General features: G+C 30.8%; 1 protein-coding gene across 3 annotated transcripts in view; it reads left to right on the top strand.

The window, feature by feature from the left end:
• LOC135845558 (signal transducer and activator of transcription 5B-like) overlaps window positions 1-12,997 on the top strand; it is a 36,795-nt gene extending 23,798 nt beyond the window's left edge. For 2 of the 3 annotated variants that reach the window (XM_065364186.1, XM_065364189.1), the window contains 12 exons: window positions 1-187; window positions 279-391; window positions 499-680; window positions 771-938; window positions 2,860-2,974; window positions 3,463-3,608; window positions 5,595-5,951; window positions 6,039-6,188; window positions 6,360-6,487; window positions 6,708-6,872; window positions 11,160-11,340; window positions 11,832-12,997. In XM_065364186.1, the coding sequence (XP_065220258.1) occupies window positions 1-187; window positions 279-391; window positions 499-680; window positions 771-938; window positions 2,860-2,974; window positions 3,463-3,608; window positions 5,595-5,951; window positions 6,039-6,188; window positions 6,360-6,487; window positions 6,708-6,872; window positions 11,160-11,340; window positions 11,832-11,931 (1,992 nt within the window). In that variant the 3' untranslated portion in view covers window positions 11,932-12,997. Of the gene's footprint in view, window positions 188-278; window positions 392-498; window positions 681-770; window positions 939-2,859; window positions 2,975-3,462; window positions 3,609-5,594; window positions 5,952-6,038; window positions 6,189-6,359; window positions 6,488-6,707; window positions 6,873-11,159; window positions 11,370-11,831 lie in introns of all 3 variants that reach the window. The other variant, XM_065364188.1, reaches the window with a different exon arrangement.
• The last annotated feature ends 1,380 nt before the right edge of the window (window positions 12,998-14,377 follow it).

Below are 14,377 nucleotides of genomic sequence, written 5' to 3'. Positions count from 1 at the left end.
ATGTCACAACCTAACGGAATGGACCAAAAAAGGACTTATTTCATGGGTACGCCGAATTTCGCCCAGCTGAACACCAGCATAGATACGGCCCGAGCTCAAACCCAAGAAATATCCAGCAATATCAAAGCTCTCGACTCGGAACAGGAATCTTTCTCGTTAAATTTTCACGAATATCAGAAAATTAAAGGTAAGTTTTCTTTCGTCTTCGTGTAATCAAAATACCAGTACCACCTATCGTCTCATAGATGTCTAATTTTGTTATTTTGAAATATTCGCAGATAATTTGAAAAATATAGAAACCGTGCCAGAGTATCGAACGCCGGCTTATCTAGCCGCAGTACCAAAATTTAGAGCAACTAAACAGCAATTAGAAGTGATGCTTCAACAAAAGGTGAGTTCATTTTGTAAAATAATCAGTCGAGTATTCGAGATGTCTTGAATATTAACTAAGAATGTATGTGACTAATTTGTTTCTCGGTATGTTTGTATATTTTGCAGGAAAGGATATTAAAACAGTACCAAGTTCACATCATGGAGAAACTAAAATCCACCTATCTACACGTTAGCAATCTAATTCACGAAGTACACAACACAGAACTGGTAGCCTGGAAACGAAACCAGCAACTGCACGGAAATGGATCCGATTTCGATCCTGGACATTTAGATATTATACAATCTTGGTAACCATCCTATCCTGTACCCTGTTTGTAAATGTTTTTGAAAAAAATCATGTACTGTTTATTAATTTGCGATGTGTTTTTGTTTCGAAGGTGTGACAGCTTGGCCGAAATATCTTGGGCTAACCAGAACCAATATAAAGAGATGAAAAGATTGGCTCAAATGATCGGACAATTTATCGGTGAAACTAAACTAGTGACAAATGCTATTATTGAATTAGACGGAAAGTTCACCGAACTTTTATCTTCTCTGGTTACAAAGTAAGTAATTTTTTTTCAATATTGAAAATTTTTCTTATTTAATTATTATTTAGTTGCTTAAAATATATAGGGGGAATAATTTAACATTTTGGTTGCAAAAGTTACTTTTTTGAATCTTCAAAAATAATAGAATTTTTCCTAATCTTGCTTCTACTTCTGGTTTAAAAAGAGGAAAAAATGTTAATTAAATCAAAAAAATCAAGAGTCGAATTACATTGCCAAAGAAGTCTTATTTCTTGCCAAAAATTTCTAAAATGTCGCTTCTTTGCAAAAAATTCCAAATTTCTCACCGTTTTCCCAAAAATTGTCCAAAAATGTTGCTTTTGCCAACATTTTTCAAAAAAAGTCACTTTTTACCAGAAAATTGCAATTTTTTAAAAATTAACTAATCTTATTTTTTTTACCTAAAAATACCTAAAATTGCCAAAAGTCGTCGCTTTTTGACAAAAATTCAAAAAATTACTCAAAATTTTCGCTTTTTTATCAAAACTTACAAAAAAATCTCACTTTCTGCTGAAAAGTAAAAATTGCCAAAAAGTTTTGTTTTTTACCAAAGTTGCTAAAAATTATCGCTTTCTGAGAAAAATTTCAAAAATACTCGGAAGTTTCGATTTTTTGTCAAAATCTACCAAAAAATGTCAATTTTTGTAAAAGGTTTTGTTTTTTTTTTACCAAAAATTTCCAAACAAGTGCTGTCTATCGTTAAAGTTTTCAATAGAGTTTCATTGTTGGATTTTAATTAGAACGTTTATTATTTCGTATTTTTGTTTTTTTTTTTGTTTTTCATTTTTTTAATTGAGAGTTTGTTTTGTTATTGCTATGTTTTTTTTTTAAATTTTTTTTCTGCGTTAAAATACTCGCACTTTGCCCATGTCTTGTATTTTTTTTTTGGTTTATTTTTCGACCTTTTTTTTGGAAAAAATTGAGTGCAAGCCTTGTGAATTAATTTTTCGATTTCTTGGGGATTTTTGAAAATTTAAAAATGGCAATTTTCTTGCGATAGATGTGGTGTTTTAAAGCGTAGTATTTTACTGATGGGATTGACAAAGATTTTAAAAACCATTTCAACCATTCTGAAGTCTTCTGCAAAATTTTTTTTTTCGTTTTCTGTTTTTTTTTTTTTTTTGAAAATTGCACTAAAATTAAAAAATTAATCTGACCGGCTGAAATTTCATTACAAAAATAATTTTGAATCATGCTACTCTTTCCAAAAATGCATCTTTGGGTAAAATCAGAGATTCATTCATTTGGATTAAAATACCGATGACTACTTAATTCATGTAATTTATTTCTCATTATTTGCAATTTTTGCATATTCTGTGATACGCTCGAATAAGGAGGGGAGTTGAAATCTTATTTGTAAATTTTTTGGAACCAAAATTTCGAGAAAAAGGTGCATTTTTTACAATCTTTGGTAGGTTGTTACTTGGTGTCTCATTATGTTGGTGAGACATCTCGAACACGCGATTTTCTCCCCCATTAAAATCATTCAAAACGTATTTCCAATTTTATCAAAATGATTTATCCTATTTCTAAATGATGAGTAAAGTTGGTTAGACGTAAAAAAAAAAACACGAGATCCTGAAAGGAAATTATTAAGTGTAGAAAAATCCCCTGAGTTATGCAAATGTTCCGTGAAATCATACTTATATCTCTCCATATTATTACATCCGCTGTCGCTCGTGTGATACCTACATACGAATGATGTATCCTTTTTGGGTGTATGAATGTGATAATTTATGATGAATTTTCACCTAGGGGGTTTTTCAATTTTAATTTATCAAACGAACGATCGTTCGAATGGAATGAAATCATACATATTTTGCGGAAATATGTAGGCTACATCCTTTCAATGTATGAAAAATTGATTTTTTTGTCGATATACATATTGCTTACTAATTATTTACGTTTTTTTTCGCAGCACGTTTGTGATAGAAAAACAGCCTCCTCAGGTTATGAAAACCAATACCAGGTTTTCAGCCAAAGTGCGTTTATTGGTCGGTGGGAAGCTGAATTTGTATATGAATCCTCCTCAGGTACGTTGATCGTGAGAATATAAAATGTAGAAAATAGTGCATGGAAGCGTTTGGAGAGACTTTTACTTTGAATTGACGTATTATAAAATTTCTGGTATTCCAAATTCTTGTAATTTTTCAGCTTGAATTTTCAATGCAAACTATTTTATGAGACCCCCTCCTCTTATTTAATAACAAAAAATAAATAAAACAGCTATAATTCAAATGTGAACCTTCACAGGTTTTCATATACCATTATTTCACCCAATAAAATCCGTTCAAATTTAAAAAAAATTAAATCAAGTGTTTGAAAATTTACAGAAATGAAATTTTAATTTGAGATGACTCGATTCAACTTTTTTGATGAAGAAAAAAATTCTTCCATCAAAAATGAACCCATATTTTTTCAAAATTAAAAGTTTTTCCATGGTGTTTATTTTATTGAAAGATGCTTTTACATATTCAAGAAATAACTAATCTAATAAAATATTCCATGTTTTGTTGCACAGGTCAAAGTTTCCATCATCAGCGAACAACAAGCAAACATACTGCTTACCGAAAACATAATTAAAGGCGATGTCAGCGGTGAAATTTTAAACAATACTGGGACGATGGAATACGAACAAGCCACAAAACAGTTATCAATTACGTTTCGGTAAGTAAATATATTTTTCCTATTTTTCCATTGTGTTGAGAAAAAAGCGAATTACGTATTTTCCTGCACAAAATGGTTTGTATGAAAATCGTTCAGTGAAGGTAGGGTTTTCAGGGCTCGTTTTACGTTACTTTTTCAACATTTTGGTTACTAAAGTTACTGTCTTTTTTTTTACAATTTTCAAAAGTTTGATAAGTGATAATTATTTTGAGAGGTGGATAATTTGCGAAAGTATTCACTTTTATCATTTCCCAACTGGCTGCATTGCCTTTTCAGAGAAAGTTTCAAAAAATTGTCAAAGTATCTCGCTTTCTGTTGAAAATTGTCGATTTTTCGCCCTCCAAGAAGTTATTTTTATTTCAAAAATTATTCAGAAGTTTCGCTTTTTTTGTCAAAAAATGTCGAAAAATCTTATTTTTAAAATTAAAAAAGTTTTGTTTTTTTAAATCTTGCTTTTTAACATAATTGCTAAAAAAAAATATTTTTTCGAAAAATTATACTCAAAAGCCTTTTTTCTTGTGAGAAATTGCCTGAAGGTATATTTTTTCTGTCGATTCACGAGAAGTCCTACTTTTTGCTGGAATTGCCAGTCTTGCTTTTTGACAAAAATTCTCGCTTTTTCAAAAATTGACAGAAATTTGTCGTTTGTTGCCAAGAAATCTGAAAAGTCTCACTTTTTTCCAATAATTGTCCAAAAGTCTTGTTTATTTTCTATAAATTGCTAAGACTTCTTCCTTGAAATAAAATGATCACACGCTACAAGTGGGAAATTTCATACTCTGCACTTTTTTTTTTCATTTTCATAGTAGGGCCTTCGTTTTTCGCAAAAAAAAATTGTATTGAAAAGATGAAGAATACGCATTTGAATTTCTTTCATCTTTGCCTTGACTCAAAGAATCACAAAAACTAATCTGAAAAAACTAATCATACTTCAATTCTAGAATTTCTCCAAAAATTTAATATTAATTTCCAACTAAAAAGCAATTTTTGTCAAAAAATCGTGAAATTTGGCTAATTTTTGAAGAAGTAAACAACTTTATAAATTACGCAATTTTGCTAAAAAATTGAGAATTTTTGTCAATTACCTACTGACAAAAAGCGAAATTTTGACAATTAGCAAAATAAAAGACTTTTTGACAATTATTGGCAAAAAAAGATGCTTTTTGTAATTTTTCATCAAAAAAAGAGATTTTTTACTAAAATTATTGAAGTCTTGCTTTTTGATAAAAATTCTCCTTTTTTCAAAAATTGACCAAAATTTGTCGTTTTTTGTGAAAAAAAACCTAAAAGTCACACTTTTCCAAAAATTGTTCAAAAGTCTTATATATAGGAACACATATTATTATTTTTAAAAAAATTATTATTAATAATAAAAATAGCTCGTCTATTTTCCCAAAATTGCCAATAATTGTCAAAAAGTCCTTTATTTTGCTAATTGTCAAAATTTCGCTTTTTGTCAGTAGGTAATTGAGAAAAATTCTCAATTTTTTAGCAAAATTGCGTAATTTATAAAGTTGTTTACTTCTTCAAAAATTAGCCAAATTTCACGATTTTTTGGCAAAAATTGCTTTTTAGTTGGAAATTAATATTAAATTTTTGGAGAAATTCTAGAATTGAAGTATGATTAGTTTTTTCATATTAGTTTTTGTGATTCTTTGAGTCAAGCCAAAGATGAAAGAAATTCAAATGCGTATTCTTCATCTTCTTTTCATTACAATTTTTTTTTTGCGAAAAACGAAGGCCCTACTGTGAAAATGAAAAAAAAAGTGCAGAGTATGAAATTTCCCACGTGTAGCGTGTGATCATTTTATTTCAAGGAAGAAGTCTAAAAATGTTGGTAAAATAAAAAAGCTCTTCTTCATCGAACGATTTTTTGCGATCATTTATATCAACCGCCTCAATTACATATTTTTGTTAGTTTTTTCTGATTTATTGTAGGTACTCGTATTATTGTGTTGATTATTAATTTATGTGTTTTTCTTTTAGAAACATGCAATTGAAAAAAATCAAACGAGCTGAAAAGAAAGGTTCAGAATCAGTCGTCGACGAAAAATTCTCGCTCTTGTTTACCTCAAAATTCAAGGTGGGAGGTGAAATCGATGCTCACGTGTATACCTTATCGTTACCTGTAACCGTGATTGTCCACGGCAACCAAGAACCTCATGCCTGGGCCACCATTACGTGGGATAATGCGTTCGCCGAACCCGCTCGTAAACCTTTCATTGTACCTGATAAAGTGAGCTGGGGTAAAGTAGCCATTGCCCTGAACATGAAGTTCGCATCTGTGACCGGTAAACATTTATCCAACGATAATCTGAAATACTTGGCGGAAAAATTGTTCAGGTGTGTATTTTCATTGTTCTTCTATTGGTATAATAAATTTTCAACTCGATAATAATTCATGAAATGGACGATTTTTCCTATTTACAGAGTTCAAAGCGATGATTACGATTCGATGACACTCTCTTGGTCACAATTCTGTAAAGAAAATTTACCAGATAGAAACTTCACGTTCTGGGATTGGTTTTACGCAATCATGAAACTGACCAAAGAGCACCTGAAAACATTATGGGTCGATGGGTGAGTGTTGAAAAAATTCGAGTTTGTTATCCTTTTATAGTATTTCTTTTATTTTTATCTTCGCATCTGTAGTTAAGATTATTGTCTTGTGCTGAAGTACTCGTAGCTGTGTTGGTAGTAGTATCCTATAGTGAAGGTGTTTTTTTTCTTCTGTTTTAATGCATGTTGTAGTACGATTCATGGATTTGTACGTAAAAGGCAAGCCGAAGAAATGCTTAGCATGTGCCCTAATGGGACATTCCTGCTAAGATATTCCGATTCCGAATTAGGCGGTATTACTATCGCTTGGGTCGGAGCAGGTAATGCGATTGTTTTGTTTTTTCCTTCTTACCTATCTAGTTAGTTTAGCTAGGTATCGAATTCTTTTAGATTTTAGTTTTGTATGGTTTTTTTTCTATTTGGTATTCTTTTTTTTCATGAATATTTCGAAGCATGATTATGAAAATTTTGTAGTGTATAAAGTCTCCTTGGAGAATTATTTCGAGGATGTTTGATTGAATTTTTTTCGTATCTTTGCAGGCAATGGTGAACAAAAACAAGTCACAATGGTACATCCCTTCACGTCCAAAGATTTCGCAATCCGTACGTTGCCTGATAGATTGAACGATTTAGCTCATTTGGTTTACTTGTATCCGGAGATACCTAAGGAGAAGGCATTCGGCAAATATTATACGCCGTTTATTGGTAAGATTTTCTTATAGTCTATTTTATTTTATTTTTTTATTTTTTATTTTTTCCTACGTTTCATATACAAATATTCCGATAAATATTCTCCTTTTCTCCACTCCTTGCTTCCTTTCTAGTTGAAGTAAGTATTTGATGCAGTTTTTTCAATTTTTGGAAAATGGAACACGTAGAATTTTTTTTTCAATAATTATCTTTCCTGTGGTATTTTTTAGAAATACTTAGTTCTAAAAAAATTCCATCATTTCGGTGCTGAAATTTAATTACATATTTCATTAATGAAGTTTTTAATTTTAGGCGTTCTAAAATTTTTTGAATAATTTTGTGTGAATTTTTTTTTGACATTTTTAATACTCATTAAGTCATTATTGACGAAGGGGAGGAGTTCTGCATTATTTTCAGAGCCACTTTCCACTCTAAAAAGAAACTATGAAGGGTATTAAAATGGACATCATTTATATTCGAAGCAATTTACTATTTTTATAAGGGGGGGGGGGGGATAGAAGGCTTGACTTTAGAAGGAAAAGGGATCAAGTATAAAGCGTGCGTTGGAAATGATCGTTATTTTTGTGATTCGGTCATTTTTTTTGTCGTTTCTGTTAGAAATTTCAAAGTTTAAGTACTTTATTTTTTTAAAAAAAGAAATGTTGAAGATTTTTTTTTTTTGATTTTCAACACAAGGTGTCTTCCAGATCATCGAGGTCATCAAAAACTATATTCGTAAAGTCATACTTTTGGTTAAAAATTGAATGATAATTTGACACAAATGTAAAAATTAGTATAAAAATATTGTTTATAAAAATTACCCTAATTTGGTAAAAAAATTGGCATAATCGAGAGATATTTTTTGGGAACGTTGCTTGCAAATTTGCTGAAATGCCATAAAAATTGTCGATTGGGTGAAAATTGATGAAACGTTGTAAAAAAAAATGAGCAAAATATCGCGAAAATGCTCAGTTCTGAGAAAAATGAAGCAAAATCACAAAAAATTGTGAAAAAATCCACAAAAATCATAAAATTATCATCGAAATGACTTGAAAATTACCTAAAATTGATAGAATTTCGGTGATGATGATGAAACTCGTAGTGTCATCAACTCCGAAAATGTGAAAAATTCTGACGTAATGGAATTTTTTCATTATATTTTTCCAATGATGAGCGCGAAAAATTCTATAAGTCACCCATCAACATTGAATTTGAAACCTACCTGCGTAATTTTTAAAAAGGTCGTCCAAAAGTGAAATTTTAGTCATCTAAAAGTGATAAAAAAATCCTTTTTTATTTTTTCAATTTAGTATGTAGGTACCTTGAAAAATGTTTCTTTTGAATACGGATGTAATTTTGGCAGCAGGAAAAAAGTTGGAAAAAACTTGATGGTATCTTTTAAATATTGAGAAAGGGTTCAATTTTTTTCAAAACTGTTTTTCATCTTATTATTATGGAAAGATTTTTACTGCTTTTTCTCTTCAACTTGTTTCAATTTTAGATTCACATACTCGTAATTTAAAGAATGAGTTATTTGAAAACATTTTATGTAAGTCATGAAAATCATTAAAAAGTAAGGAATTTTGGTAGCTGGTCATGAGAGTCACGAAAAGTCATGAAAAAGTCATGAACTTTGCTTGAAAGTTGAAACACGCTTGAAATTTTTTTTAAAAACCCATAAAATGAAAAAAAATAAAAAAATGAAAAAAATTTGTTCAAAAAATCAGAAAAAAAGAAAAAATTGAAACACCTACTTACTTACAAATTTTAAAATATTTTCTCCCAGTTTCAAGTTATTTTATATTCTTTTCGGAGGGGGGGGGGAGCGAGGGTATTTTTATACGGTGAAAATGTGAAAAATAGGTCATGAAAAAGTCATGATCATTTTGTCTGGGAGTTTAGACACCCTGGGTTTGTACAGGTAGGTCAACATTGCTTGGAGGCTGGATAATTTTTTTCTTTTGGAAAATAGTGGTAGGGTTGGAAAGAATTTTGACGCAAAAATTAAAATATTTTTGATAAAATTTAGTTTGTAGTTTTTTTAATTTAGTTTTTTCATTTTTTTCAACCTTGAAGGGCGTCGCTCATATAGGGGGACTAATAATACTTGCAAAGGAGCCTCTTGAGGTGTCACACTCCGATTTGAACGGAACCGCGACTTTTGGAAAGAGCATGGTCTAAAACCCCAAAACAAAATTTTCAGCTGCTTAAGTTCATTTTTCGATTTTTGGCGAATTTTTGAAAATTCAAAATTGACTGTTTTTTGGCGATTTATGCTTTTTTTTTAAAAAGTACGTACTTGATCAGTAAAAATGGTCAAAATAAGTCCCAAAACTAATATCAATTACCCATGTCCAAATTTCACCATTTCTAGCCATTCTGGAGCCTCCAGAACGATTTTTCAATTTCTCCAGAATTTTGAATTTGCTCCAGAAGGCGTGAATATGAAGTTGGGCAGCTAAAAATCGAGTTGTATATTACACTCAACCTGTTTAACGAGTTTATCCACATTTGAGCCGATTTTGGGAGTGACACCTGAAAATGGTTTTTTGACCAGCTTTTTTCAAAATTGAAAAATTCAAAAGATAACCGTTTGTGAGGAAAGAAATTTGCACGAATCGCTGTATTTTGTTCGTAACTAACCCCCCAAATCAAAATTTTTCAATTTCCAGCCATTCTGGAGCCTCCAGCGCGATTTTTCAATTTCTCCAGAATTTTGAATTTGCTCCAGAGGGCGTGAATATGAAGTTAGGCAGCTAAAAATCGAGTTGAACATAATATATTACACTCGACCTGTTAAACGTGTTTATCTACATTTGAGCCGATTTTGAGAGTGACACCTCAAGAGTGGTTTTTTGAGGTGTCACTCTCGCTCCAAAACGGTTGGAAATTGTAGAATTTGCGCTCCGGGGGTTAGTTCTTGAAGAAATACAGCGATTCGCACAAATTTCAAAAATTTCCTCACAAACGGTCATCTTTTGATTTTTTGGATTTTTGAATTTCGAAAAAAGCTGATCAAAAAACCACTCTTGAGGTGTCACTCCCAAAATCGGCTCTAATGTAGATAAACTCGTTGAACAGGTCGGGTATAATACACAACTCGATTTTTAGCTGCCCAACTTCATATTCACGCCTTCTGGTGCGAATTCAAAATTCTGAAGAAATTGAAAAATCGCGCTGGAGGCTCCAGAATGGCTGGAAATCGTAAAATTTGGATTTGGGGGGTTAGTTTTGGACAAAATACAGTGATTCGCGTGAATTTCGAAAATTTCCACACAAACGGGAAACTTTTGATGTTTTGGATTTTTTAATTTTGAAAAAAGCTGGTCAAAAAGCCACTTTTGAGGTGTCACTCTCAAAATCGGCTCAAATGTGGATAAACTCGTTAAACAGGTTGAGTGTAATATACAATTCGATTTTTAGCTGCCCAACTTCATATTCACGCCTTTCTGGAGCAAATTCAAAATTCTGGAGAAATTAAAAAATCGTGCTGGAGGCTCCAGAATGGCTGGAAATGGTGAAATTTGGACTTGGGTAATTAATATTAGTTTTGGGGCTTATTTTGACCATTTTTACTGATCAAGTACGTACTTTTTAAAAAAAGCATAAATCGCCAAAAACAATCAATTTTGAATTTTCAAAAATTCGCCAAAAATCGAAAAATGAACTTGAGCAGCTGAAAATCTGGTTTTGGGGGGTTTAGACTATGCTCTTTCCAAAATTCGCGGTCCCGTTCAAATCGGAGTGTGACACCTCAAGAGGTTCCCTTGTTAGAATATTGGCTCAGAAATTGAGAATGTTATATGGAATTTTTTTTCATTACTTTTTTTGATCAGGAAAAATGTTGATTTTTTTAAAAATAATTATCTATTAATTTCCTTATTTTGGAGAAGTTTTAATTGGGCTGCTTTTTCTTTTATCCCACGTTTTTATTTATTTATTTATTTATTTATTTATTTATTTATTTCAACCTTGAGGGGCTTTCTACAGGGAGAGTATTATTATTACTTGGAGAAGTGTATTAAGATTGAAAAAGCTGTTATCTGAAGGATTATTGGTGTAAAAATTGAATTTCAAAAAAAAAAATTTTTAACACGGGGAAAATAAAAAGAAAAAAATATTGGAACTGCTGATAAGTTGTATTCCCACGATAATATAATTTTATTCCTTCTACGTTTTTCATTTTTTCCCCTTTATGTTCCTGTTTTTTTTTTTTTTTTTTTTTTTTTTTTTTGTTTAATAGATTTTTAGATAACGACTCAATTTTCTAACTAAATAATTCTGTTTTTTTTTTTTTTTCAGATTCGCCGAGTCCTTCTACCAATGGCTACGTGAAACCTATATTGATTACTCATCTACCCGGTTTTTCGCTCAATATTCAACCGTTGGGCATACACAGCGCTCCACAAACACCACAATCGATGTTCCAACCGAACTCTCCCAGTGACGTCGCATCCATCATCGGTGCTGATCTAAATCATAGGTATTGAGACGTTCAAAGCGCTTGTATAGGTATACTAAATAACACATTTCACCTAATGGCTGTTATTCCTAAACCTAAACTAACTATCGCTATATTCCTCATCGTTGATCGAATGTCATCTACTTATTCGTAATTTAAGCCTAATATCCCATATAAAAGTATTAATCATTCCTTAACATAAAGTATTATTAACATAGCTAACTAAATAAGTTGTATTATGCAAAAAATTCAACTCACTTTCGAGCTTCATCTTGGCGTGCTTTTAAAATTACAATAAGCTTAAGCATTTTTCTTCCTTAGACAGACACAGCATTCCATTTTTTTAGAATGCTATTTTACAATCGCTGTATTGCTTTTTTAGGCTGTTATTTTTATTTCTTTTTTTTTCCTATTAGTTATACGGGTTTGTTATGCTTATGCTAACGTAAGCAGATTATTTTAACTATTATTCTAGATTAATCTAATGAATGGTTTGTTGTGTCTGTCTTTAGTGTCAGCGACGTGAATGGTTCTGATGATTTCGCATCACTGATGGATAATAATATGGATTTCTCCTCGTATAACGAACTGGGATTCAACGGCATGCAATAGACCCGACGCCGACTTGTGAAATTATTTTGTACAGTTTTTTGTATTTTTTTTTTTTTTTTTTTTGTTTTGTTAATTTCATGTCTGCTTTTAAAAGTTTCAAAAACATAATATTGAGGAAATTGTCGATGACTCGAAATTCGATTAAAAGTAATTAAAAACAACATTTTACTTCTGCAACGAGTCCTCTGCGCGTTTTATTTACCTACCGCTCGAGCTTAATATTTAATGTGATGTTTAATTTTTTGCAATTTTTTATACTTGTATTTTTTTTTTTTTTGAATTATTAATTTTTAAAAATGTTTTAAGTTATTGATCTCCTCAATAGGGCCATGAAAGCTCGTTTATGTTAACACATTGTTTTTAACGCGCTGATTCTAATTTAGTGGAACAAAATGTGAATTTGATGTTTTTTTTTGCATTTAATTAAGTGTCGTTTTAGCATTTATTTTTGTTTTTTTTCTCTCTATTTCATTTTTCTGTTTGCATAGTATTAAGATACCTAATTTTATAAGTCGTGTGTGGTCGTGAATTTTACGTGCTTTTTAATGATTTTTAACAACGCTATTTCGCACAAAAGTACCAATATTTTGTAACGTTAGTGCCTTGGAATTTTATATTACCTGAAGTATTGTTAAATCGTTGTTGTGGTGTTTGCTCCGTATAGTTTCATTCGATGAGCATTTTTTTTTATCGTGTATGCGTTCGTCATTTTTAATGTTTTGGTTTGTCGTATCGTTGATTTTTATTGAAGAAGTGAGGAGGTCTTTGATGAAGGATTTGCGAGGATTTCTTTTTATACGCGAATTAATTTTCAAATGGTGAGAAAATCGTGATTTTTGTTTAAATGATGAAAATATTATTGACGGTGTGATGGAAATTTGATTTGACGATAACGAACACCTAACGAAACCCTTGTCAGGAGATGTTTACGAATTTATCAGGGTATACCAACCACGCTTTTTTGCGAATTTTATGTATTAAGAGTTTTTTTATGATCATGAGATTATTACTTAATTTATAGTATGAACCGTAAGCTATTTTGAAAATAAATCAGAATGTTTTCATATGTTTGTTTTGTTTTTATTTAAGTAATGTATTTTAGATCTTCTGGAATTGACGATTTACCTATGTTGAAGACGAGTAAATTGTTAGATAGGTAATCTATTATGGAATTTGAAGAGCAGGTTTTTTAAAATTTTGTGAAAATGACTGAAAATTACATTTTAAAATGGATTTTCATGACCTTGTTAAGGAAAACGTATTCATTTATTTTTTTAAATCTGCCTCCAGCTTGAGTTAGGTACTTGGACTTGGCTATTTTTCTCTACCAATAAAACATCAATCGAATCAGACGAATTCGCTTGGTTCGAAATTTAATTGAAAGTTTCTTCGAATGTGTTCAATGATTTTCATTTTTCATCGTCGCAAAAAAAAAAATTCGTCGTAGAAGATATGAAAAAACAATCGAATAACTTGGTGACCGTCGAAGTAATAAAAAGTAACGTGGCAGTTATAAGTAGGTACCTAATTTGTATCTACATAGTACATACATTTTTATTGTTTAAGTAGATGAATTTATATGTAGATTAACAAATCTAAAATTACTCTTTTTTTTTTACTTGAAATCGCCAACAATTGCAAAAAAAGTGTCGTTCTTTAATTATAATTTACTTGAAAAAATGCAAAAAATTCTCACTTTTCGATAAAAATTACGAAAAAGTGTCATTCCTTTGCCAATAATTCTCAAAATTGTCACATTTTTGCTTTTTGAATAAATTCTCGCAATTGCTAAAGATTTTCACTTTTTTCCAAAAATTATCAAAAGCCTGGCATATTTTTCAGACATTGCCGAAAAGTAAGTACCATTTTTTTGCCAATAAAGTTCCATTTTTTGCTAAAATTGTCATCTTGCTTTTCGCCAAAAATTTTCCACCTTTTTATACGTTTTTAGGTACCTACCATTATTATTATGTGCAATAAATCGTCTTTTTTTAATTTTTCGTTTTTCGGAATAATTCGGTTAGTAGAATAGCAACCACTCGAATCCGTCCCAACCCGATCACATTAAGCGACACCTACTGTAGTGATAAAGTATTTTGGAATCACCTAATGTTTGCTAATGGATAAAGAACCAACATTCTTGAATTCCAAACACTGAATTATCTAAATTCCAAACCAATCATGATCACAGGTACATTATGTTTTCCTCGAAATTCGAATATGGTGCCCAGAAATATCGAGTACCCCTAAAAAAGTTTTCTACCAAAATATTTTGGTTGGTCACAGTGAGAGTGAATGATATTAATGATAGCACCTCCCCGTAGAGTATAATGAGTCATATTGAAGTTTTAATATACGTAAATATATGTACTACAAATACATAATCTCATCTTAAAACGGAAATGTAATTATTAAATTGTGATTGTAGGTAGGTAAGTAGATTAAT

Source organism: Planococcus citri, chromosome 4 (assembly GCF_950023065.1).
Source record: "Planococcus citri chromosome 4, ihPlaCitr1.1, whole genome shotgun sequence".
Taxonomy (NCBI): Eukaryota; Metazoa; Arthropoda; class Insecta; order Hemiptera; family Pseudococcidae; genus Planococcus; species Planococcus citri.
Note: the sequence above shows the minus strand (reverse complement) of the source record. Positions and strands in the feature narration are given on the sequence as shown.